Here is a 27,317-nt window from a genome sequence, read left to right as displayed (position 1 = left end):
GGGGAGGCCAGGAGGGATAGAGGGAGGGCGGGGTGGTGGTAAAAAAAATGGGTGGAGCATTGGTGGGGGGGGGGGTAGATCAAGAACAATCACAGCAAGGGACTTGTAGACCGTGGAGGGGAATGGCAGTGGGGTTGGAGGGGGGAAGGATTGTGTGTTTTGGAAATGGGGGAAGGTAGGGGGAGATTGTAATTGGCTGTGTGCCAGTCTCTCAGGGGTCTTTGAGAAATTGGACTAAGAGATGGAGAGAGGGCAGGGCCCGATGCCAGACTTTCCTGTGGGAACGAGCCTGCTATCTTTTAGGTGTGATGAGAATAGAGGAGAGCAAAACCCTGCTCGGTCCCATCAGTAGCCTTCTTAATGAGTTTAGAGAGCCACAACTCAAAGGGGAAGTGCTTAACCATTGTTAGGCGGTGTTATAAGGGATATGTGGCCTGCATTTGCACTGTATTTCTCTCCCAAATATTTCAGTGCATTGTGTATGTTAGAGTTCGAGCATATTAATGGAGGAGGCCTAATGCTAAGATATCGATCGTTTGTCGAAATGTCTATGCAATTCTTGGAAGTGAAGTGTCTGAAAGGCCAAATAGTGTGGTGCATATGGAACCTAGCCATTTGTCATTGTAATGTAGAATGGGAAATGCATATGACAAGGTCACGTTCAAAGCTTTGAAAATAATGCTGTCTGTCTGTCTGTCTGTCTGTCTGTCTGTCTGTCTGTCTGTCTGTCTGTCTGTCTGTCTGTCTGTGACATATTGGGTCTCATTTGGCATCCATGTTCCTCCTGACCTGAGACTTAACCCCACTGGGAGAGAGGGCAGTCACACACACACACACACACACACACACACACACACACACAGAGACTGTAATTACAGCTAGTGGGAAAGGGGTCATTATTCTTTGTCCGGAGTAGGGGGCTAGCCCAAGAGACTGGGTTAGTTAGGGTGGGTGGGTTAGCAGAGAGGGAATTGGGGTGAGCGGTGGATGGGTGTGGAATGGAGGTTAAAGGCTTTGGGGTGTAAGGGGGTAGAGAGAGGTTAGGAAGGAGTTTGGAATGAGGGATGGACCAGGTGAGTGAATAGAGTCATTTTACGAGGTGGGGAGCCACAGGAAGGAGGCAAATCTGCTATATATCGGTCACAATCACTTCTCCCTCCCTCACCCCCTGATTGATTAGACATGTCTGAGTAGTGATATGAGATTGTGCTGATTTAGGAGAGTGCATTACGGTCTCATATACAATATTCATCTAGTGTAAGATAATGACTCCGATTAAATGACAGCTGGTTTTATGAATTGGAATGATATTAAAATGAGTGATATGCTGCTTTCCAAGACTGTGCTAAGTACCAGCTAAACCCCCTTCTCTACAAGCCTGACCGGAACTATGGAAGAGGAAAACAAATTGATTAAGGTCTGGGAGTTACTCCCCCTTCCCTGACCTTGGCTTTGGCAAGGGAATGCAATCACGTTTGTTTGTGTTTGTGTATGTGTGTGTGTGTGTGTGTGACATAAGAAAGAATGAGTCTGAGCGGAAGACTTAATACACAGAGGAGAGTTCATTCACTTCATGGATGTAGAACTGTTAATCATCATGACACTGTGACAGAGACAGTACAGACCAAAACAAACATTTAAAATCCACCAAGGAGAGGTGAGTAGATTTGGTCAGTTTGGTGAGGGGAGTTGGGGAGAAACGGAGTGTAAGGAATCAGAGCACCACATTGGTCTCTCTTTCTCTCTCTCTCTCTCTCTCTCTCTCTCTCTCTCTCTCTCACTTGGTCTTTCTCTGGCGGTAGGGCAGCAGTGTTCTGAAACAGCCATCTGTGCCAGAGTGTCCCCTCTGCCAGCCTCCTTTAACCGCCCCCGGTTCTGTCACAGTAATTGGCATGGTAACCATAACGACGGCTGTTCCCCTCGGGTGTGGGCGTGTGGATCAACGAAATATGGCCCAGACAGACAGACAGACAGACAAATCTCCCTCTGTTGAATAGCGGGGAGCGGTTAGAGCTATGGACGCCCGGCCCGGCACCAGATAAGGCTGTCTCTGCATTGCAAATCACAGAAAGACTAAGTCCTGACTAAGCCTGCGCTACGCTGAGCGTCTGTGATATGAGTAATTACATCAACGTCAGACACAGTCACTGATAGGGGCACCTGATGTATGGTCCATATTGGACCTTTAGAATCAGTGCTCTCCCTTTAGAGAGTTCCCTTTCCCTTTCCTCATGGTCGATAGTAGATTCAGCAGCCAAACAATAGACTGCATAAACAACCTCTAGAGGTCAGCTGCTCTCCTTATTTTCTATAGACTGATGCTTATAAACATCCTCTATATATACAGATGGTTCCTTACTATTCAATACACTGGATTAAAACCAATACTACAAAATACAATGGGTCCCTCCCTTACTATTCAATAGACTGCATGTAAGGCATTTCTTTTTATTTTACGGGGTGGATCAGCTTTAATATTGCAGATTGTAGCTTCCATCAGTGTAATTGTCTGCATCATTTCCAATCCTCCATATCTTTTTTTTGTAAACATATACAGTACCAGTCAAAAGTTTGGACACATCTACTCATTCAAGGGTTTTTCTTTATTTTTACTATTTTCTACACTGTAGAATTATAGTGAAGACATCAAAACTATCAAGTAACACATGTAGTGACCAAATTAAAATATATATACATACATTTTTAAAACATATTTTCCTTTATTATTTTCCCCTAACCCTACCACTCCTCCCCTAATTGGAGTAAACTAATGAACAACAACACTTAGGCTTCTACTTCCAGCTTATACATACTATATACATTTTACAGACACAATCTATTTTACAATATTGTTTTTAGTCCTTCCTCTACCCTCAACCTCTCCCATCTATTTCTGATGTCCATCCAGTTTGATTTCTATTTGCCATACATTTTTCAACTGTGCTGGGATGTTTCACAATAGTTCTAAACCTTTCTATTATCATAGTTTCTACAGATTGTAAATGAAAGATAAATATTTTTGCTAAAAGTATTATTATGTTATTGATCGATTGACTATGAATTTTCAAATCACCCAGTAGTCCTATTTGCAGAGTTAGCTGTTGCAATGTTGCAATTCTTCAGCCATTCCTTGACCTGTGACCAAAAACAAGCTACATGTGATCATTACCAAAATAAATGATCGAATGACTCTGTCTCTTTGCAGCGAAATCTGCAGAGCTGGGAAGGTTGTACCCCCCCCCCCCCCCCCCCCCATATTTATAACGTTCTGGCGTCATATTGCGTTTCAGCTCATGAACTATGTGCATGGAATCAGTACATCAAAAATCTCTTACCAACTGTTATGCAGTCTATATGGCACCGCTGTCCATTTTTTGGTCCTGGAAACTGGTATACGTTTTTTATTTATCACAATTTTCTTTAAACTATTTTGGTCTTTTAATGCAAGGCCGACAGACAAGTTCCTTACCTTTTCTCCCTTCCACTTGCCTCTTCCATTTTCAAATCAAATCACATTTTTCACATCCACATGGTTAGCAGATGTTAATGCGAGTGTAGCGAAATGCTTGTGCTTCTAGTTCCGACAGTGCAGTAATATCTATCAAGTAATCTAACAATCGCCAACAACTACTTAATACACAAAAATGTAAAGGGGTGAATGAGAATATGTACATGTAAGTATATGGATGAACGATGACCGAACGGCATAGGCAAGGTGCAATAGATGGTATAAAATACAGTATATACATGTGATATGAGTAATGTAAGATATGTAAACGTTATAAATAAAATACAGTATATACATGCGATATGATAAATGAAAGATATGTAAACATTATTAAAGTGGCATTATTTAGAGTTGCGTTGTATGAAGTGACTAGTGATCCATTTATTAAAGTGGCCAGTGATTGGGTCTCAATGTAGGCAGCAGCCTCTCTGAGTTATTGATTGCTGTTTAGCAGTCTGATGGCCTTGATACACCTGTACTGACCTCGCCTTCTGGATGGAAGATGTGTGAACAGGCAGTGGCTTGGGTGGTTGACGTCCTTGATGATCTTTTTGGCCTTCCTGTGACATCGGGTGGTGTAGGTGTCATGGAGGGCAGGTCGTTTTCCACTGGTGAGGCGTTGTGCAGACCTCACCACCCTCTGGAGAGCCTTGCGATTGAGGGCGGTGCAGTTGCCGTACCAGCCCGACAGGATGCTCTCGATTGTGCATCTGTAAAAGTTTGTAAGGGTTTTGGGTGACAAGCCAAATTTCTTCAGCCTCCTGAGGTTGAAGAGGCGCTGTTGCTCCTTCTTCACCACACTGTCTGTGTGGGTGGGACCATTTCAGTTTGTCTGTGATGTGTATGCCGAGGAACTTAAAACTTTCCATCCTCTCCACTGCTGTCCCTTTGATGTGGATAGGGAGTTGCTCCCTCTGCTGTTTCCTGAAGTCCATGATCATCTCCTTTGTTTTGTTGACGTTGAGTAAGAGGTTGTTTTCCTGACACCACACTCCGAGTGTCCTCACCTCCTCCCTGTAGGCTGTCTCGTCGTGGTTGGTAATCAAGACCACTACTGTTGTGTCGTCTTCAAACTTGATGATTGAGCTGGAGGCGTGCATGGCCACGCAGTCGTTGGTGAACAGGGTGTACAGGAGGAGGCTTAGTACGCACCCTTGTGGGGCCCCAGTGTTGAGGGTAAGCAAAGTGGAGATGTTGTTTCCTACCATCACCACCTGGGGCCGTCAGAAAGTCCAGGACCCAATTGCACAGGGTGGGGTTAGCAGGCCGCAATGGTGGCACTGTTAGCGGGCCACGACGGTGGCACTGTATTATCCTCAAATCGGGCAAAGAAGGTGTTTAGTTTGTTTGGAAGCATGAAGTCGGTGTACGTGACATGACTGGTTTTCTTTTTGTAGTCCGTGATTTCCTGTAGACCCTGCCACAAATGTCTCGTGTCTGAGCCGTTCAATTGCTACTCCACCTTGTCCCTATACTGGCATTTCGCTTGTTTGCCTACAGAGAGAATAACTACACTGTTTATATTCACTCATATTCCCAGACCTCTTTCTATGGTTAAATGCGGTGGATCGCACTCTCAGTTTTGCGCGAATGCCACCAGCCATCCACGGTTTCTGGTTAGGGTAGGTTTTAATAGTCACAGTGGGTACAACATCTTCAATGCACTTCTTTATAAATGCACTCACCGAGGCAGCGTATAGGTCCATGTTGTTCTCTGAGATTGACATGAACATATTCCAGTCTGCATAATCAAACCAATCTTGAAGCGTGGCTTCCAATTGGTCTGACCAGTGTTGAAGGGTTCTCATCACTGGTATATCCTGTTTGAGTGTCTGCCTATTAGATGGTAGGAGAAAGATGGCGTCGTGGTAGGATTTCTCGAAGGGCAGGGGAGGGCTTTGTGCATCACGGAAGTTAGAGAAGCAGTGGTCGAGGATACTGCCCATGCGCGTAGTGCAATAAATATGCCGGTAGAATTTAGGTAGCTTTGTTATCAAATTTGCTTTGTTAAAATCCCAAGCTACAATAAATTCAGCCTCAGGGTATATGGTTTCCAGTTTGCATATAGTCCAGTGAAGTTCCTTGATGGCCATCTTGGTGTCTGCTTGAGGGGGGATTTACACAGCTGTGACTACAACTGACGATAATTCTCTTGGAAGGTAATATGGCCGGCATTTGATTGTAAGGAATTCTAGGTGGGATGAGCAGTAGGACTTGAGTTCCTGCATGTTTGTTATGATTACACCATGAGTCGTTAATCATCAAGCATACACCCCCTCCTCTTCCCAGAGTGGTGTTGATCTCTGTCGGTGTGATGCATGGAGAAGCCTGGTGGCTGAACCGATTTCGACAACATATCCCGAGAGAGCCATGTTTCCGTGAAACAGAGAATTTTACAATCTCTGATGTCTCTCTGGAATTTTGTCTACCTTGTTGTCAAGAGACTGGACATTGGCTAGTTGTATACTCAAGAGCGGCAATGTGGGCAATGTGCACGTCTACGGAGCCTGACCAGGTGGCCGCTTCATCTGCCCCTTCTGCAGAGCTGTTGTTTTGTGTCGACTACTTGAATTAGATCCATTGTCCTGGGTGGTGGTTCGAACAGAGGATCCGCTTCGGGAAAGTCGTATTCCTGGTCGTAATGTTGATAAGTTAACGTTGCTCTTATATCCAATAGTTCTTCCCGGCTGTATGTAATAAGACTTAAGATTTCCTGGGGTAACAATGTAAGAAATAATACATAAAAAAACAGAACTGCATAGTTTCCTAATAGCTCAAAGCGAGGCAACCATCTCTGTCGGCGCCATCAATGTGTGTTATCAACACTACAAAACAGTTTTGCGGTAATGCTGCAATTAGTTGGTTGTAATTTTGGGTAGAGCAGACAATTCCATATATGTTTATTAGCTGTATGTGTGACATAACTACACCAGTCCTATTTATGATATAATTTACAAAGATTATACATTTTTTAAACATTGAATCGAAAAATAATGTTTTTTTTATCAGTATATTTGAGTTTAACCACAAAAATCTGAAATTGCAACCAACTTTCTATGACTGAGATTATTTCATTTTCAAATAACCAAAAGTGAGAGGTTGCAATCTGAATTAATGTGGCATGTTAGTGTTGGCATGTTAGGCATTGTTAGTTTAACCTGCCCGTTCCATATTTGTCTGTTGAGACTGGGGGAAATAAACTAAGAAAATTGTTTGGAGAAATCCGGTTCTCTCCTTTCAGTTGTGAAACTGCACCCGAGCAGAATAACAGCTTTTTTTGTGGGGAGGAAGAAATAACACAAATATTTTTTCTCTCCCTCAGAGTTTTAACCTCCAGTGTTCTTCCTATGTAAATAAACCACTAACTCAGTTCAGATCCAAACCGTTCAGAAAACTACCTTTCCTCGTAACCCCACATATTTCTGTTATTTTGTACAAATGTTAAATATGGAACTTGGTTAATTTAGGGCAAGTGTACATTTCCCTCTGGCCTGGAATCAAAATGGCTATACTACCAACATAAAACATTCCATATCATGTAATAGGCCCTAACTGCTAAAAACCACCCACAGATAACACCTCTTTATATAAAAAAGAGAAAGTGTTTCAGTGCAGAGCTCGGTGGATTAATGCCACATCAAGGGTAGATAATGACTGCTTTTACCCTGTAATAACACAGTACTACTGACACACTGAGCCCCAGACAGATACAGACACAGTCTCTCTCTTTCTGTGTAGTCTAATAACTGTGCAAGGTTTTGGGTCCTCCCACAACAGGTGTTTCAGTAAACTTTCAAATGATACATTCAACATTTCTTCTTGTGTTGGAGATTTGTAAAATAGAATGTGTTGTTCTCAGCCTACTAACCTGGTCAAATAAGGGTTTAAAATGAAGATGAAGATTGCATAATAGCTAACACAGCTGACATGATAGCTAACACAGCTGACGTGATAGCTAACACAGCTGACGTGATAGTTAACACAGCTGACGTGATAGATAACACTTCTGACGTGATAGCTAACACAGCTGACGTGATAGCTAACACAGCTGACGTTATAGCTAACACAGCTGACATGATAGCTAACACAGCTGACGTGATAGCTAACACAGCTGACGTGATAGCTAACACAGCTGACGTGATAGCTAACACAGCTACTAGGAGTATATTCAAGGAATAAAAAAGGAAGCCCTATGATTCTCTTCAAACCCATCTGACGATGGCACTAATCAGATTGAAGTGGATACTCTGATAGCCACAGTAGTCTATTCCCCGTGATGAGAGGAGACATCACAGCACGTTGGTGGCACCTTAATTTGTTTTAATATGTTTTTCGCGACGCGGATCCTGTGTTCTGCCTTACAAACAGGACAACGGAGTGGATCCTATGCAGCGACCCAAAAAAACGACTCCGAAAGAGAGGGAAACGAGGCGGTCTTCTGGTCAGACTCCGGAGACGGGCACAGCGCACACCACTCCCTAGCATTCTTCTTGCCAATGTCCAGTCTCTTGACAACAAGGTTGATGAAATCCGAGCAAGGGTAGCATTCCAGAGGGACATCAGAGACTGTAACGTTCTTTGCTTCACGGAAACGTGGCTTACTGGAGAGACGCAATCCGAAGCGGTGCAGCCAACAGGTTTCTCCACGCATCGCGCAGACAGGAAAAAACATCTTTCTGGTAAAAAGAGGGGCGGGGGCGTATGCCTTATGACTAACGTGACATGGTGCGATGAAAGAAACATACAGGAACTCAAATCCTTCTGTTCACCTGATTTAGAATTCCTCACAATCAAATGTAGACCGCATTATCTACCAAGAGAATTCTCTTCGATTATAATCACAGCCGTATATATCCCCCCCCAAGCAGACACATCGATGGCTCTGAACGAACTTTATTTAACTCTCTGCAAACTGGAAACAATTTATCCGGAGGCTGCATTCATTGTAGCTGGGGATTTTAACAAGGCTAATCTGAAAACAAGACTCCCCAAATTTTATCAGCATATCGATTGCGCAACCAGGGGAGGAAAGACCTTGGACCATTGTTACTCTAACTTCCGCGACGCATATAAGGCCCTGCCCCGCCCCCCTTTCGGAAAAGCTGACCACGACTCCATTTTGTTGATCCCTGCCTACAGACAGAAACTAAAACAAGAGGCTCCCACGCTGAGGTCTGTCCAACGCTGGTCCGACCAAGCTGACTCCACACTCCAAGACTGCTTCCATCACGTGGACTGGGAGATGTTTCGTATTGCGTCAGATAACAACATTGACGAATACGCTGATTCGGTGTGCGAGTTCATTAGAACGTGCGTTGAAGATGTCGTTCCCATAGCAACGATTAAAACATTCCCTAACCAGAAACCGTGGATTGATGGCAGCATTCGTGTGAAACTGAAAGCGCGAACCACTGCTTTTAATCAGGGCAAGGTGTCTGGTAACATGACCGAATACAAACAGTGCAGCTATTCCCTCCGCAAGGCTATCAAACAAGCTAAGCGCCAGTACAGAGACAAAGTAGAATCTCAATTCAACGGCTCAGACACAAGAGGCATGTGGCAGGGTCTACAGTCAATCACGGACTACAGGAAGAAACCCAGCCCAGTCACGGACCAGGATGTCTTGCTCCCAGGCAGACTAAATAACTTTTTTGCCCGCTTTGAGGACAATACAGTGCCACTGACACGGCCTGCAACGAAAACATGCGGTCTCTCCTTCACTGCAGCCGAGGTGAGTAAGACATTTAAACGTGTTAACCCTCGCAAGGCTGCAGGCCCAGATGGCATCCCCAGCCGCGCCCTCAGAGCATGCGCAGACCAGCTGGCCGGTGTGTTTACGGACATATTCAATCAATCCCTATACCAGTCTGCTGTTCCCACATGCTTCAAGAGGGCCACCATTGTTCCTGTTCCCAAGAAAGCTAAGGTAACTGAGCTAAATGACTACCGCCCCGTAGCACTCACATCCGTCATCATGAAGTGCTTTGAGAGACTAGTCAAGGACCATATCACCTCCACCCTACCTGACACCCTAGACCCACTCCAATTTGCTTACCGCCCAAATAGGTCCACAGACGATGCAATCTCAACCACACTGCACACTGCCCTAACCCATCTGGACAAGAGGAATACCTATGTGAGAATGCTGTTCATCGACTACAGCTCGGCATTCAACACCATAGTACCCTCCAAGCTCGTCATCAAGCTCGAGACCCTGGGTCTCGACCCCGCCCTGTGCAACTGGGTACTGGACTTCCTGACGGGCCGCCCCCAGGTGGTGAGGGTAGGCAACAACATCTCCTCCCCGCTGATCCTTAACACTGGGGCCCCACAAGGTTGCGTTCTGAGCCCTCTCCTGTACTCCCTGTTCACCCACGACTGCGTGGCCACGCACGCCTCCAACTCAATCATCAAGTTTGCGGACGACACAACAGTGGTAGGCTTGATTACCAACAACGATGAGACGGCCTACAGGGAGGAGGTGAGGGCCCTCGGAGTGTGGTGTCAGGAAAACAACCTCACACTCAACGTCAACAAAACTAAGGAGATGATTGTGGACTTCAGGAAACAGCAGAGGGAACACCCCCCTATCCACATCGATGGAACAGTAGTGGAGAGGGTAGCAAGTTTTAAGTTCCTCGGCATACACATCACAGACAAACTGAATTGGTCCACTCACACAGACAGCATCGTGAAGAAGGCGCAGCAGCGCCTCTTCAACCTCAGGAGGCTGAAGAAATTCGGCTTGTCACCAAAAGCACTCACAAACTTCTACAGATGCACAATCGAGAGCATCCTGGCGGGCTGTATCACCGCCTGGTATGGCAACTGCACCGCCCTCAACCGTAAGGCTCTCCAGAGGGTAGTGAAGTCTGCACAACGCATCACCGGGGGCAAACTACCTGCCCTCCAGGACACCTACACCACCCGATGTCACAGGAAGGCCATAAAGATCATCAAGGACATCAACCACCCGAGCCACTGCCTGTTCACCCCGCTATCATCCAGAAGGCGAGGTCAGTACAGGTGCATCAAAGCTGGGACCGAGAGACTGAAAAACAGCTTCTATCTCAAGGCCATCAGACTGTTAAACAGCCACCACTAACACTGAGTGGCTGCTGCCAACACACTGACACTGACTCAACTCCAGCCACTTTAATAATGGGAATTGATGGGAAATGATGTAAATATATCACTAGCCACTTTAAACAATGCTACCTTATATAAATGTTACTTACCCTACATTATTCATCTCATACGCATACGTATATACTGTACTCTATATCATCGACGGTATCCTTATGTAATACATGTATCACTAGCCACTTTATACTATACTATGCCACTTTGTTTACATACTCATCTCATTTGTACATACTGTACCCGATACCATCTACTGTATCTTGCCTATGCTGCTCTGTACCATCACTCATTCATATATCCTTATGTACATATTCTTTATCCCCTTACACTGTGTACAAGACAGTAGTTTTGGAATTGTTAGTTAGATTACTTGTTATTACTGCATTGTCGGAACTAGAAGCACAAGCATTTCGCTACACTCGCATTAACATCTGCTAACCATGTGTATGTGACAAATAAAATTTGATTTGATTTGATTTGATTTGATTTGGGAGGACTGGCTCGTGGTAATGGCTGGAGTGGAATCAAATCAAATCAAATGTTATTTGTCACATGTGCTTCGGCAAACTAACAATGCCTTACATGCCACATTAATTCACATTAATCTCTCACTTTTGGTTATTTGAAAATGAAATAATCTCCAAAATATCACTATTTTATAACAAGTCATAGAAAGTTGGTTGCAATTTCAGATTTTTGTGGTTAAACTCAAATATACTAATTGATAAAAAAAAACATTATTTTTCAATTCAATGTTTAAAACATTTATAATATTTGTAAATTATATCATAAATAGGACTGGTGGAGTTATGTCACACATACAGCTAACAAACATATATGGAATTGTCTGCTCTACCCAAAATTACAGCCAACTATCAAATCAAATCAAATCAAATTTTATTTGTCACATACACATGGTTAGCAGATGTTAATGCGAGTGTAGCGAAATGCTTGTGCTTCTAGTTCCGACAATGCAGTAATAACAAGTAATCTAACTAACAATTCCAAAACTACTGTCTTGTACACAGTGTAAGGGGATAAAGAATATGTACATAAGGATATATGAATGAGTGATGGTACAGAGCAGCATAGGCAAGATACAGTAGATGGTATCGAGTACAGTATGTACAAATGAGATGAGTATGTAAACAAAGTGGCATAGTTTAAAGTGGCTAGTGATACATGTATTACATAAGGATACAGTCGATGATATAGAGTACAGTATATACGTATGCATATGAGATGAATAATGTAGGGTAAGTAACATTATATAAGGTAGCATTGTTTAAAGTGGCTAGTGATATATTTACATCATTTCCCATCAATTCCCATTATTAAAGTGGCTGGAGTTGAGTCAGTGTCAGTGTGTTGGCAGCAGCCACTCAGTGTTAGTGGTGGCTGTTTAACAGTCTGATGGCCTTGAGATAGAAGCTGTTTTTCAGTCTCTCGGTCCCAGCTTTGATGCACCTGTACTGACCTCGCCTTCTGGATGATAGCGGGGTGAACAGGCAGTGGCTCGGGTGGTTGATGTCCTTGATGATCTTTATGGCCTTCCTGTGACATCGGGTGGTGTAGGTGTCCTGGAGGGCAGGTAGTTTGCCCCCGGTGATGCGTTGTGCAGACCTCACTACCCTCTGGAGAGCCTTACGGTTGAGGGCGGTGCAGTTGCCATACCAGGCGGTGATACAGCCCGCCAGGATGCTCTCGATTGTGCATCTGTAGAAGTTAGTGAGTGCTTTTGGTGACAAGCCAAATTTCTTCAGCCTCCTGAGGTTGAAGAGGCGCTGCTGCGCCTTCTTCACGATGCTGTCTGTGTGAGTGGACCAATTCAGTTTGTCTGTGATGTGTATGCCGAGGAACTTAAAACTTGCTACCCTCTCCACTACTGTTCCATCGATGTGGATAGGGGGGTGTTCCCTCTGCTGTTTCCTGAAGTCCACAATCATCTCCTTAGTTTTGTTGACGTTGAGTGTGAGGTTATTTTCCTGACACCACACTCCGAGGGCCCTCACCTCCTCCCTGTAGGCCGTCTCGTCGTTGTTGGTAATCAAGCCTACCACTGTTGTGTCGTCCGCAAACTTGATGATTGAGTTGGAGGCGTGCGTGGCCACGCAGTCGTGGGTGAACAGGGAGTACAGGAGAGGGCTCAGAACGCACCCTTGTGGGGCCCCAGTGTTGAGGATCAGCGGGGAGGAGATGTTGTTGCCTACCCTCACCACCTGGGGGTGGCCCGTCAGGAAGTCCAGTACCCAGTTGCACAGGGCGGGGTCGAGACCCAGGGTCTCGAGCTTGATGACGAGCTTGGAGGGTACTATGGTGTTGAATGCCGAGCTGTAGTCGATGAACAGCATTCTCACATAGGTATTCCTCTTGTCCAGATGGGTTAGGGCAGTGTGCAGTGTGGTTGAGATTGCATCGTCTGTGGACCTATTTGGGCGGTAAGCAAATTGGAGTGGGTCTAGGGTGTCAGGTAGGGTGGAGGTGATATGGTCCTTGACTAGTCTCTCAAAGCACTTCATGATGATGGATGTGAGTGCTACGGTGCGGTAGTCGTTTAGCTCAGTTACCTTAGCTTTCTTGGGAACAGGAACAATGGTGGCCCTCTTGAAGCATGTGGGAACAGCAGACTGGTATAGGGATTGATTGAATATGTCCGTAAACACACCGGCCAGCTGGTCTGCGCATGCTCTGAGGGCGCGGCTGGGGATGCCGTCTGGGCCTGCAGCCTTGCGAGGGTTAACACGTTTAAATGTCTTACTCACCTCGGCTGCAGTGAAGGAGAGACCGCATGTTTTCGTTGCAGGCCGTGTCAGTGGCATTGTATTGTCCTCAAAGCGGGCAAAAAAGTGATTTAGTCTGCCTGGGAGCAAGACATCCTGGTCCGTGACTGGGCTGGATTTCTTCCTGTAGTCCGTGATTGACTGTAGACCCTGCCACATGCCTCTTGTGTCTGAGCCGTTGAATTGAGATTCTACTTTGTCTCTGTACTGGCGCTTAGCTTGTTTGATAGCCTTGCGGAGGGAATAGCTGCACTGTTTGTATTCGGTCATGTTACCAGACACCTTGCCCTGATTAAAAGCAGTGGTTCGCGCTTTTAGTTTCACACGAATGCTGCCATCAATCCACGGTTTCTGGTTAGGGAATGTTTTAATCGTTGCTATGGGAACGACATCTTCAACGCACGTTCTAATGAACTCGCACACCGAATCAGCGTATTCGTCAATGTTGTTATCTGACGCAATACGAAACATCTCCCAGTCCACGTGATGGAAGCAGTCTTGGAGTGTGGAGTCAGCTTGGTCGGACCAGCGTTGGACAGACCTCAGCGTGGGAGCCTCTTGTTTTAGTTTCTGTCTGTAGGCAGGGATCAACAAAATGGAGTCGTGGTCAGCTTTTCCGAAAGGGGGGCGGGGCAGGGCCTTATATGCGTCGCGGAAGTTAGAGTAACAATGATCCAAGGTCTTTCCACCCCTGGTTGCGCAATCAATATGCTGATAAAATTTAGGGAGTCTTGTTTTCAGATTAGCCTTGTTAAAATCCCCAGCTACAATGAATGCAGCCTCCGGATAAATCGTTTCCAGTTTGCAGAGAGTTAAATAAAGTTCGTTCAGAGCCATCGATGTGTCTGCTTGGGGGGGGGTATATACGGCTGTGATTATAATCGAAGAGAATTCTCTTGGTAGATAATGCGGTCTACATTTGATTGTGAGGAATTCTGAACAGAAGGATTTGAGTTCCTGTATGTTTCTTTCATCACACCATGTCACGTTGGCCATGAGGCATACGCCCCGCCCCTCTTCTTACCAGAAAGATGTTTGTTTCTGTCAGCGCGATGCGTGGAGAAACCCGTTGGCTGCACCGCTTCGGATAGAGTCTCTCCAGTGAGCCATGTTTCAGTGAAGCAAAGGACGTTACAGTCTCTGATGTCCCTCTGGAATGCTACCCTTGCTCGGATTTCATCAACCTTGTTGTCAAGAGACTGGACATTGGCAAGAAGAATGCTAGGGAGTGGTGCACGGTGTGCCCGTCTCCGGAGTCTGACCAGAAGACCGCCTCGTTTCCCTCTCTTTCGGAGTCGTTTTTTTGGGTCGCTGCATAGGATCCACTCCGTTGTCCTGTTTGTAAGGCAGAACACAGGATCCGCTTCGCGAAACACATATTCTTGCTCGTACTGATGGTGAGTTGACGCTGATCTTATATTCAGTAGTTCTTCTCGACTGTATGTAATGAAACCTAAGATGACCTGGGGTACTAATGTAAGAAATAACACATAAAAAAACAAAAAACTGCATAGTTTCCTAGGAACGCGAAGCGAGGCGGCCATCTCTGTCGGCGCCGGAACTAATTGCAGCATTACCGCAGAACTGTTTTATAGTGTTGATAACACTATTAAAAAAATTGCGGTAATGCTGCAATTAGTTGGTTGTAATTTGTTGGCGCCGACAGAGATGGTTGCCTCGCTTTGAGCTCTTAGGAAACTATGCAGTTCTGTTTTTTTTATGTGTTAGAACTATTGAAGAACTATTGGATATAAGAGCAACGTTAACTTACCAACATTACGACCAGGAATACGACTTTCCCGAAGCGGATCCTCTGTTCGAACGACCACCCAGGACAATGGATCTAATTCACCGCAGAAGGGGCAGACGAAGCGGCCACCTGGTCAGGCCCCGTAGACGTGCACATTGCCCACCGCTCTCGATAAAATTCTCTGTTTCACGGAAACATGGCTCTCTCGGGATATGTTGTCGAAATCGGTTCAGCCACCTGGCTTCTCCATGCATCGCACCGACAGAGATCAACACCACTCTGGGAAGTGGAAGGGCGGGGGTGTATGCTTGATGATTAACGACTCATGGTGTAATCATCACTGGACTATATGCAAACTGGAAACCATATATCCTGAGGCAGAATTTATTGTAGCTGGGGATTTTAACAAAGCAAATTTGAGAACAAGGCTACCTAAATTCTACAACAGGTACTGGTACAGGTACAACCTTACAGTGAAATGCTTACTTACAAGCACTTAACCAACAATGCAGTTTTAGGAAAAATACCAACAAAAAAAATAGAAATAAAAGTAAATAATTAATGAGCAGCAGTAAAATAACAATAGCGAGGCTATATACAGCGGGTACCGGTACAGAGTCAATGTGTGGGGGCACTGGTTAGTCGAGGTAGTTGAGGTAATATGTACATGTATGTAGAGTTATTAAAGTGAATATGCATAGATAATAAACAGAGAGTAACAGCAGCAAATAGTCTGGGTAGCAATTTGATTAGATGTTCAGGAGTCTTATGGCTTGGGGGTAGAAGCTGTTTAGAAGCCTCTTGGACCTAGACGCTCCGGTACCGCTTGCCGTGCGGTAGCAGAGAGAACAGTCTATGACTAGGGTGGCTGGGGTCTTTGGCAATTTTTAGGGTCTTCCTCTGACACCACCTGGTATAGAGGTCCTGGATGGCAGGAAGCTTGGCCCCAGTGATGTACTGGGCCGTATGCACTACCCTCTGTATGCCTTGCGGTCGGAGGCCGAGCAGTTGCCATACCAGGCAGTGATGCAACCAGTTAGGATGCTCTCGATAGTGCAGCTGTAGAACCTTTTGAGGATCTGAGGACCCATGCTAAATCTTTCAGTCTCCTGAGGGGGAATAGGTTTTGTCGTGCCCTCTTCACGACTGTCTTGGTATGCTTGGAACATGTTAGTTGATTGGAGATGTGGACACCAAGGATCTTGAAGCTCTGAACCTGCTCCACTACAGCCCCTGCTCCACTACAGCTCCGTTCGCCATTCGGTCCTCCTTTTCCTGTAGTCCACAGTCATCTCCTTTGTCTTGAGAATGTTGAGGGAGAGGTTGTTGTCCTGGCACCCCAGGTCTCTGACCTCCTCCCTATAGGCCGTCTCGTCGTTGTCGGTGATCAGGCTTTGTTGTGTCATCAGGCAAACTTAATGATGGTGTTGGAGTGGAATGGTATCAAATACATCCAACACATGGTTTCCTGGTGTTTAATACCATTCCATTCGCTCCGTTCCAGCCATGATTATGAGCTGTCCTCCCCTCAGCAGCCTTCTTTGCATCATAGATATACACTGTAGGCTGATGTTTTTCTGTCAGCCGTGTAAAGGGCCTCCTAAGTCGGAATAGCAGGGCATTCTAGCGCAGAGACTTTGCAGAGAGGTGTGTGGGTGTGTGTGTGTTAGGGGGGTTCTCATTTCTGCAACCTCTCTCTCTGCCTCTGGCGTTCTCCATCTAGCATTACCCTCCTGCCCTGGAGCTGTACACTCTCTCGGGCCTAGTAGTTGTTTCTTAGGGGTTGAAGTTTAGATTCAAGCCCTCAAGTCTTTCAAAAGTTTAGTCTCATGCTGAGCAGAGGAAAACACAAAAACACTCTGATCCCCAACCAGAAAAAAAACCTTATTCTGCCGAGCTATTTTCCTATTGTGTGCCTGTGAGTTTATTTTTGTGTGTGTTTGCGAGTTGTCTAACCTCTGCTCCCACTGCTCCCTAGGCTCTTTGGTGTAGTATTCCTTCCCTTCAGTGTGTGTGCTGAACCTCAGCAGCAGTGAGAAGTCTGAACACTATCCTCTCTCTGGAGGCATGGGGTACCAGGTGCTGCAGTACACCTGACTGGAGGGCAAATAGGAAAAAGGAAAATACGCAATAGCTTGTTTGTTAAGTATGTGTGTGTGTGTGTGTGTGTGTGTGTGTGTGTGTGTGTGTGTGTGTGTGTGTGTGTGTGTAAAAAGTCCAGTGGCTCTGTTCTGTGCAGAGAATCAATATAGCTCTCTGCTAGACCAAAGCTACTGTCTTTACCTCTGTTTCCCTAACTTTATTCTTCCCTTCCTCTCTTCCCTCTCGCCCCACCTCTTTCTTTTTTAAATATTTTTTTTTATCCCCCTTGCTTCTCTGTTCCTTCCCTCCCTCTCTCCCCCTGTTCCCCTCTCGCTCTCTGAAATTATGATTCTCATTCTGAAATAGTTCCAGTGTAGTGAAGGGCCTAGTCGTTAATCAGATTGTCACCTTTTATCTCCTGTTAGATGACTCATGCCTGGATCTGCTGAGGGTTGGAGGGAAAATACAGTATGTTACTTGGGTTCTATCTGATGATTCTGCATGTAGAACAAGGCCCATTTCTCACGGTAACATAGCCCAGATCACGTTTTCATGTGTGACATGATGAGAGCCTACTGTAGGTGTGATTAGGGAGATGAGGTTTGAACTATAGGGAAAGAAAACTGATGTGAGGAATCCACTTTTCACATCTCTCTCTCTCTCTCTCTCTCTCTCTCTCTCTTTCTCTCTGTAGAAGAGGTGAAGAGGCTCATTCAGTGAGGGGTGGTAATTAGCTCTCCGTCACTCATTTACACTCTGCCATTGGCTTTGATATCACTGTGGCACATCAACCGCCAGTGCCACTGTCCTCTAGGTAAATTATTAGCAGAGGCACACAAACACACGTGAAGGGCTTGACATTCCTGACCAAGGCTATGTAGATGTAGATAAGGGAAAACGCTGGGTCAGCGTTTAGAAATCGAAATGTCCTCAGATGCGGTTAGAGGGAGTAAGTGGATGTGAGAGAGAGCCTCCAGTGCTAGGTCAGTGTGTGTCTGTCCGGCCGTGTCCGTGTGTCCACGTTATGAAGAGCACACTGGGAGATATCCATAATTGTGAGCATTTGATAATGGCCGCTAAATATAGAAACTGCACTGTGAGAGGTAGAGCTCTGTGAGAGGTAGAGAATAAAACTGCACTGACTGTGCAGTGGCCCGTGAATGAGAGGGGGAGAGAGAGGGAGGGAGAATTGTTCTGTTTTACTGCAGGAGGCTCTCTCGCGCCATGTGTGGTGCGATTCAGAAGTCAGGAATAACCGTTGAGAGTTCTTTTATTTTTTTGTAACCTCCCCTGCTCGGACGACCTTCAACACTCAACAGTCGTCACTGAGCTGAGGCACTGCAGAGGCATGCAGGGTCAAGGTACTGATTATCATCAGCTGTGTGACTGCCTGTCTGAGTAACCATTACAGGCCTCTCTGATAGTATGACACGACTGCTTCTGCATGCCAGAGCTGGGAGTGTCGTGTGAGTTTGAATGTTTCTGTGTTGGTAACTGTATCATCTACAGAGAGTCTTGTGGTTGAAATACATTTTTAACTGTGAGTCAGTGTTTTTGTTTCCATAGTCATTGTAGACCTAGTTGAAGTTCATAGTATGTTTTTCTTTAAAACTGTGTGGTGCTGATCCAAAGGTCTCTGCTTTCTCTCTCACGTTTCTGGGCTGTAATGCGGGTGGTGGTGGCGCCCTTGTGGGTGTGTTGTGTGCCCTGCCAGTGTGGTATTGCCCAGTGAGCGTGCCCAATCCTGTCCTATCTGAAACAGCCAGGGTGCGTACCATTCTTTTAGCTATCAGAATCTGGAACAGAGATACTATCACATTGAACAGTCTTTAGTTTGTTGTTGAGCTTGTGACGCCCATGCAATGTCTGTGTTATTTCCTGCAGTACTGCAGTGTGTTTGTGTTGTGTGTGCTGACTGGCTACTCTCTATATCTGTATGCTACTGACATCCATCCCTTCCAATTCAAGATTGCAATGCAGGGGCCAGATAACTCCTCTCTCTGGTCATTAGCTACCTCACTGTGTGTCGTATGACATTACGAAAAGTCTAGCGCTCTACTGTCTGGTTCCAAACAAAGACTTTGGCATTTTCTCTGCCTTTCTCTGTCTTTTTCTTCTCTCTCTCTCCCACTGTTTTTCATCCAGGGCCATTTTGTTTTCTGTTTGTTTGTGATGGTAAAGGGGGGGATTGCAGTGTGGGGTTAAAATGGAGTTTAAGGGGTCAGATTATCACAAGGTCAGAGGTTGGAGGAAGCGGATCAAAATCCAAATGGGATTGATCATGATAGAATGGGCTCTTAATAGGGTTTGGTCCTGAGGCTATGTATGTTAAAAAAAAACTATCTGGCATCGATTAGTTCACCGTAGGCCTTTCTCAGTGGACCGCAGTAGTGTACGCACGCATGCACACACACACACACACACACACACACACACACACACACACACACACACACACACATACCAAGAAGCAGAGAACGGAGAAGATTGGGCTTATCTTCTGCTCGTTTGATCTTCTGCTTCGGAAGGTCTTGCTAGATCTCTGGAGGATCTCTCCCCTCGTTCACCCACAGGGTTGGCCCTGCTCAAACCCCTCTAACAAGACGCCTGCTTCTCTCGCATCGGAACACGAGGGGGAAAATAGAATATCTCATGCGGCTGGGGTTTAGCTTGTCATCACAGGCTCAGCTTCTTAAGGTTGAAGATAACAGGTTTGGAGGAATGTGGTGTGTGAGTGTGTGGCTGGATGGGGGATGATGGTTGTTGGAGTAGAAGAACAAGGTTGAACTCTTTGACCTGACCCTCCCTTGTATCTTACTCTAACCTGCTCTCTGAGCTGATGTATAGCTTTAAGCAGGTGGTCTTTGACCAGGAGCTGTCTAGGATCATATAACAGATTTGACTGACCCACACGCTAGCTCCTTTTCAGTCCTGATAGGCCTTGTCCTCTAATCAGTGACCTTTGAACCCTAACACTCTGTGCTGTCTGTATTGTCAGATTACAGGGGAATAACTATTATCAAGACACGTTCTTAACACTGACACTGAGGGGTATACACATTCTGGTGTCTTAAGGATCCACCCCTTTTTAAATATTTTCGCCTGAAATGACATACTCAAATCTAACTGCATGTGGCTCAGGCCCTGATGCAAGGATAGGCATGTTCTTGGGACCATTTGAAAGGAAACACTTTGAAGTTCATGGAAATGTGTAAGGAATGTAGGGGAATCTACCCCAATAGTTCTGGTAAAAGATAATACAAAGACAAAAATCAACCGTTCTTTTGTATTATTTTTTTGTACATTTCTTTGAAATGCAAGAGAAAGGCCATTATGTATTATTCCAGCCCAGGTGCAATATACATTTTGAGTAGTATATGAGCAACGTTTTAGAATGATCCAATGAACCATTGCATTTCTGTTCAAAATGTTGTATCAAGACTGCCCAAATATGCCTAATTTGTTCAAATTGTGCACTCTCCTCAAACAATAGCATGGTATTCTTTCACTGTAATAGCTACTGTACATTGGACAGTGAATTTAAGCTTTCTGCCAATATCAGATATGTCTATGTCCTGGGAAATGTTACTTACCTCATGCTAATCACATTGGCCTACGTTAGCTCAACCGTCCCGTGGAAGGGACACCGATCCCGAATAAGTTTTTAGGTCCCTTAGTTATGTTCGTTTTGACTGGTGTGAACACTATCTGCAATTGGAAGCCCACTAAACAATGCACCATGGTTCGCTTAGAATGGGGCGGTCTTGGTCCGGTTCAGTTCGTACCGTGGTGCGGTTCGCTGCAGGTGAGAACGCAGTCCGAACCAAACACAGTCATGCCTTATTATTGGTCGTTTGATGAAATGCATGCAGCATCATAACCTGCCATCTCTGAAAAAACATTCCGTGGGTAGCAGCAGCATTTATTAGCTCAACCGATGCAGATTATACACACAACTGATGCTTCATGTTAATCATACATGGATCTAACGTGAGCATTTTTTGTCCAATAATGACTTCATGGGCACATGATTTTGTTAAGGAAATTTTATTTGTTTAGCATTTGGCAACCGGGAAAACTACAGCACCAGTCAAAAGTGTGGACCCACCTACTCATTCAAGGGTTTTGCTTTATTTTTACTATTTTCTACATTGTATAATAATAGTGAAGACATCACAACTATGAAATAACACATATGGAAACATGTAGTAACCAAAAAAGTGTCTATTTTCAATTTGATATTCTTCAAAGTAGCCACCCTTTTCCTTGATGACAGCTTGGAAAACTCTTGGCATATGTGGGAACTCCTTCAAGACTGTTGGAAAAGCATTCCAGGAGGTAGCTGGTTGAGAGAATGTCAAGAGTGTGCAACGACATTATAAAATCCATGTACACAAATAACAAGTGTGTAATTAAGTGTGTAATTAAATTTGGCAAAACACAAAATGAGGTGGAAACTGAACTGCACTTCCGAACCTCCTCCTAAATGTATGACGATGATGATATTATGTAATTGTCGTCGTTTTAAATACGAATTTGTTCTTAACTGACTTGCCTAGTTAAATAGGTTCAATTTAAAATTACCACAAAAAAATACACAAACCCACAAAGAATTTTGGTAAACTCCCATATCTATTGGGTGAAATACCACGGGTGCCATCACAGCAGCAAGATTTGTGATCTCTTGCCACAAGAAAAGGGCAACCAGTGAAAAACAAACACCATTGTAAATATAACCTATATTTATGTGTATTTATTTTCCTTTTTGTTCTTTAACTATTTGCACATCATTACAACACTGTATACTGTACATAATATGACATTTGAAATATCTTTATTCTTTTGGAATTTTTGGAAGTGTAATGTTTCAGATTTTATTGTTTATTTCACTTTTGTTTATTATTTATTTCACTTGCTTTGGCAATATAAACATACATTTACCATGCCAATAAAGCCCTTAAATTGAATTGAATTGAAAAATTGAGAGAGCGAGAGAGAGAAGCAGACAGAGAGAGAGAGGAAGATCAGAGATGACACCACATCATCCCCCTCCCCAGAACATCACATGATGATGAAGTTAACTGTGATGATGTGCTTTGCTGTCTGCCTGGGGGGCCTATAGGGATCAGAACCCAGCAGGAAGTCTGGTTAGATCCGTCCCATAATATATGGGCTCATTTGGAATCAGACCTTGTTGGCTTCATAGGGCCAAATCTCCAGTGGGTTCTGTCTTCTCCCATTCCCTTTCAACATGCTAGAGCTTGTAGCTCGTTTCTGCGTTACCACAAATATCCGACTGATTCATTCTCTGAAAGTCAGCTGTCACCTTCCTTACATACATATAGTTGAAGTCCGGAGTTTACATACACCTTAACCAAATACATTAAACTCAGCTTTTCACAATTCCTGACAGTTAATCCAAGAAAAAATCCCTGTCTTAGGTCAGTTAGGATCACCACTTTATTTTAAGAATGTGAAATGTCAGAATAATAGTAGAGAGAATTATTTATTTCAGCTTTTATTTCTTTCATCACATTCCCAGTGGGTCAGAAGTTTACATACACTCAATTAGTATTTGCTAGCATTGCCTTTAAATTATTTAACTTGGGTCACATTATTTAAATTGGATTAATTTCGTCCCAAACCTCCTGACAGAGCTGGTGTAATTGAGTCAGGTTTTAAGGCCTCCTTGCTCGCACAGGCTTTTTCAGTTTTGGCCACACATTTTCTATAGAATTGAGGTCAGGGCTTTGTGATGGCCACTCCAATACCTTGACTTTGTTGTCCTTAAGCCATTTTGCCACAACTTTGGAAGTATGCTTGGGGTTATTGTCCATTTGGAAGACCTATTTGTGACCAAGCTTTAACTTCCTGATGTCTTGAGATGTTGCACATAATTTTCCTTTCCGGTTATGTTGATATAGGACTCGTTTTACTGTGGATTTAGATACTTTTGTACTTGTCTCCTTCTGCATCTTCACAAGGTCCTTTGCTGTTGTTCTGGGATTGATTTGCACTTTTCGCACCAACGTACGTTCATCTCTATGAGTCAGAACGCCTCCCCTTCCTGAGCGGTATGATGGCTGCGCTGTCCCATGGTGTTTATACTTACGTACTATTGTTTGTACAGATGTGGTACCTTCAGGAGCTTGGAAATTGCTCCCAAGGATGAACCAGACTTGTGGAGGTCTTACAATTATTTTTCTGAGGTCTTCGCTTGTTTCTTTTGATTTTCCCATGATGTCAAGCAAAGAGGCACTGAGTTTGAAGGTAGTCATTGAAATACATCCACAGGTACACCTCCACTTGACTCAAACCATGCCAATAAGCCTATCAGAAGCTTCCAAAGCCATGACATAATATTCTGGATTTTTCCAAGCTGTTTAAAGGCACAGTCAAGTGTAGTGTATGTAAACTTCTGACCCACTGGAATTGTGATACAGTGAATTATAAGTGAAATAATCTGTCTGTAAACAATTGTTGGAAAAATTATCTGTGTCATGCACAAAGTATATTTACCAAAACTATAGTTTGCTAACAAGAAATTTGTGGAGTGGTTGAAAAACGAGTTTTAAGGACTCCAACCTAAGTCTATGTTAACTTCCGACGTCAACTGTATGTATGTTATCATGAATTCCTCTTTTATTAGCCATATCGCAATATGCTAATTCTCACTCACATCCTCTTACAGTTAACATATGGTGCTGCATTTAATTTTGGGCTGTGTGTCAGTGGTGCCACATTAAGTTTATGGATTGCTTGCGCTCCCCCCTCCCCATCCCCCAAAAGTTACCCCACGCATAGGGGATGAGATTAAGGGGCTTGGGTCAGCGGATTTCGGCTCGGGGCCCCCCATTTGAAGCCTGCCTGCCCGCGCCCCCTAGATTAGATTGATAGGGTCAGAGTCCAACCCCCCTACAATCCAGATTATAGTGATAGGATTCCCCTACTTTCTGATTGGGTTAATCCCTGCTCTTAATGACGATTTAATCAAAGAGGGGATGCGGTTGTTTTGGTGGGTTGAGCTTTGGGTGGACGGTGGCTCGTTTTGAGGCCCATGTGGTGTGTGATAGCACTCAAAGCGTGTGGATACAGTTTGTCGACGTAGTAAAAGCTTGGTCATTTATCACCCGTTATGGTATCCAAAGGCCAATGCTCCACAGTGCTAGCCTGTGTGTAGATTGGTGTTCTCTAGGTGGCCTGAGATCCTTGACTCCTTTTTTCCATGCTACAGCCAGAAACCATTACACCATTCTAGAACCATTCCAGTCTTCCAGTGAAAGCCTACTGTTGTTCTCAGCTGGAATGTGTATCTGATCATGTTTATGCTGTCTGCTTTCCTGCAATCTCTATATCTTTCCCCATCACGTGAGATGTCCATCATGCACGAGACATTTTCATGCCTGGCTGTAACCCACTGAACTAGTTCTGCACAGGATTTTTTATTTGAACTCCGTCTGTAACTAGTTCAGTTTAACAAATGTCATTTTAAAGTGCAGATTTCCTTTATTCTCTAAAGCCCTCAAACTCAACTGTTTTTTTTTTCATTCTTCCCCTCTAAACAGGGACAGTGGGCTCCAGACCTTGTAGGGTAAGAGTTGAATACCCCTGCTTTAAAGGAAGGACTTACTGGGATTATGTTGAAACGCAGAAAAATGACTTAATCTGGCCACAGTCACGTGCATGTGTACTGTAGAGTGTGTACTGTAGAGTGTGTACTGTAGAGTGTGTACTTTATAGTGTGTACTGTAGAGTGTGTCAGGGTCAGAGAGAGAGTGAGAGGAGATAAAAACAAGGTCAGATGTCTTATAGTCTCAGGTAAATCCAGACGTAGGGATTGTAGTCCAGCTGAGAGACAAAATGAGAAATTAAAATCTCCATCAAATGGATCACTGGGGATTGGAAATGAAATCTGTAATCAGAGGGTGATTATTCTGAGAGAGAGAGAGAGAGAGAAACCTAGAGTCTCTTTGCGTGACCAGACATTTCTGAACAGGCACTGTGATAGGACTGCCTCATGGTCCATTAAGAAATTAGGGTCAAAGTCCCGACAGAGGAACAATTAATAGTGAAGTGAAACACGCCATTATTGACTAAGGGCCATTATAGCAGCAAAGAGACAAAAATGGATCAGAGAATTACAAGCCCTCTCTCACTGTCACACTCTTGTGTGTCCCTGGCCTGTGGTATTAGAGACATCTTCCCTTTCTAAACTGCTGTCAATCTGGGGAATTTGGATGATTTCCTCATTTTATCTGCCTGTACTCATAGATGATCTTAAGAGCATTGGACTATATTCTATAATCAGAGAGGGACCTATGTTTGTCCAGGAGGTTTCCTATAGCCTGTCTTCTGCTTTACTCGGATTGGTTCCTAAGTGTTTGAACTGCCTTCTGCTTGGTCTCTGGTTGAGCATGTGCAGTATGGACTAGCGTCCTATGGGTGGAGAGGGTGGGGGAGAAGAGCGAGTCGGTATGGGCAAGAGAGGGGGATGATGGAGGGAGGAATAGAGGTGTGAGAGGAGGATGATGGCGTCCAGGTGGAAACTGTTATGACTGAGGGGTTATTGCTCCAGGATATACTATTTTAGGAGGGAGAGCTTTTGGGACAGCACTCTCCTCCTCTCTGTTCTGTTTAATTGGTTCTGTCCCCAGCTGAACCTCCGCTGAACAAGTGGGCTCATTTCAAAATGGATGAAATTCCAAATGGGAAAAGTTGCTCAGGAGATGAGCCGAGTAAATCCTACGTGCTGGAACTCTCTGAAATAGTGTTCACATGCATGTGCTCTTCTCAAGCCTACAGTAGCCTTTCCACTGCATTTACCAAACCCTAACCTCTCTCCCTTCCTGTCTCGCTCTCTCTCCAGGCGTTTGGACAAGCCTACTCCAACCATAAGAAGGTGGCTGCAGACGGGGAGAGCAGGGAGGAGTCTCTGATCCAGGAGGCGGTGTGTAAGGAGGCCTATTACGAGCAGCGGGTCCTGGAGCTGCAGACGGAGCTCCGCCAGGCCCGTAATGTCCTCACCAACACCCAGTCAGAGAACGAACGCCTGGCCTCCATCGCCCAGGAGATGAGAGAGGTAAGATAGAACAGGTTCAGTTGCCATACTATAGATGCTAGTTTGCATACAGACTAATACGCCACCTGATATTCAAACATGTAAGATTATATTTTCTGGACAGGTGTAGACTCTATTCACAAAAGACACATTGTAATCCTATCTTGATTTGATCTAGATTCTAGTTGACTACCCATTACTGGATTTGTAGGGCAAGGCGCTTGCATTGCCAGGGTTGTGGGTTCAATTCCCACGGGGGACCAGCATGATGAAAATGTATGCACTCACTACTGTAAATTGCTCTGGATAAGAGCGTCTGCTAAATGATGTAAAATGCTTTTGGGATTATTTGTGATTGGATTTGACAATAGGTATAGACTTGGGTATATGCGATCAGATCCTATTGTTAACTATATATGTGCATGTATGTAAACAAAATTACACTTGCACATGCTCAACTACACAATTGCTGATACACACACACACCCACACACACACTTTCGACCTCACCGATACGTATGTACGCACACGTACCTGTACTAGCATTGAAGCTTTCCCAATTATCTATACTTGGCGACACTTGCGCAATGTACACACCCATGCAAATTTGCTATACATTCAGATATTTTTTATTTATACCCTGCCTGTGGCTACTAGACTACAGTTCCAGACTTGCCCGACTCCCGTGCTAGCGGTTGATCTCTGCTTGTCGTGTTCAGGCAGGACTAATCACACCCACTCTGATAGTTTCAACCCCTGTGGTGAACTGGCACAGATCAGGCTGATTGAACGAGCGCCATAATGGCTGTCGTACTGATGTGGTCCTGTCTCTGCAGCCCTGGGGATCTGGGCGAGGCTAAAATTACAGAAGGAGAGAGCAGGGGAATCTTAACGGCCTGTCTCTGCTGTGGCGTGATGACGGGAAAGGTTAACAACAGCTTGGTTAAAGAAAATTGTGATAAATAAAAAAAGTATACCAGTTTCATTTAAGGACCA

The 27,317-nt window shown here is 44.6% G+C and overlaps 1 protein-coding gene across 4 annotated transcripts in view; it reads left to right on the top strand.

Moving 5' to 3' along the window:
- The window catches only part of LOC139416259 (protein bicaudal D homolog 2-like), an 88,396-nt gene that overhangs the window by 23,958 nt on the left and 37,121 nt on the right, over positions 1 to 27,317 (top strand). For all 4 annotated transcript variants that reach the window (XM_071164709.1, XM_071164708.1, XM_071164710.1 and 1 more), the window contains exon 2: positions 26,130 to 26,342. In XM_071164709.1, the coding sequence (XP_071020810.1) occupies positions 26,130 to 26,342 (213 nt within the window). The remainder of the gene's footprint in view (positions 1 to 26,129; positions 26,343 to 27,317) is intronic.

The sequence above is a fragment of the Oncorhynchus clarkii genome, chromosome 9, assembly GCF_045791955.1.
Source record: "Oncorhynchus clarkii lewisi isolate Uvic-CL-2024 chromosome 9, UVic_Ocla_1.0, whole genome shotgun sequence".
Lineage (NCBI taxonomy): Eukaryota > Metazoa > Chordata > Actinopteri > Salmoniformes > Salmonidae > Oncorhynchus > Oncorhynchus clarkii.
Note: the sequence above shows the minus strand (reverse complement) of the source record. Positions and strands in the feature narration are given on the sequence as shown.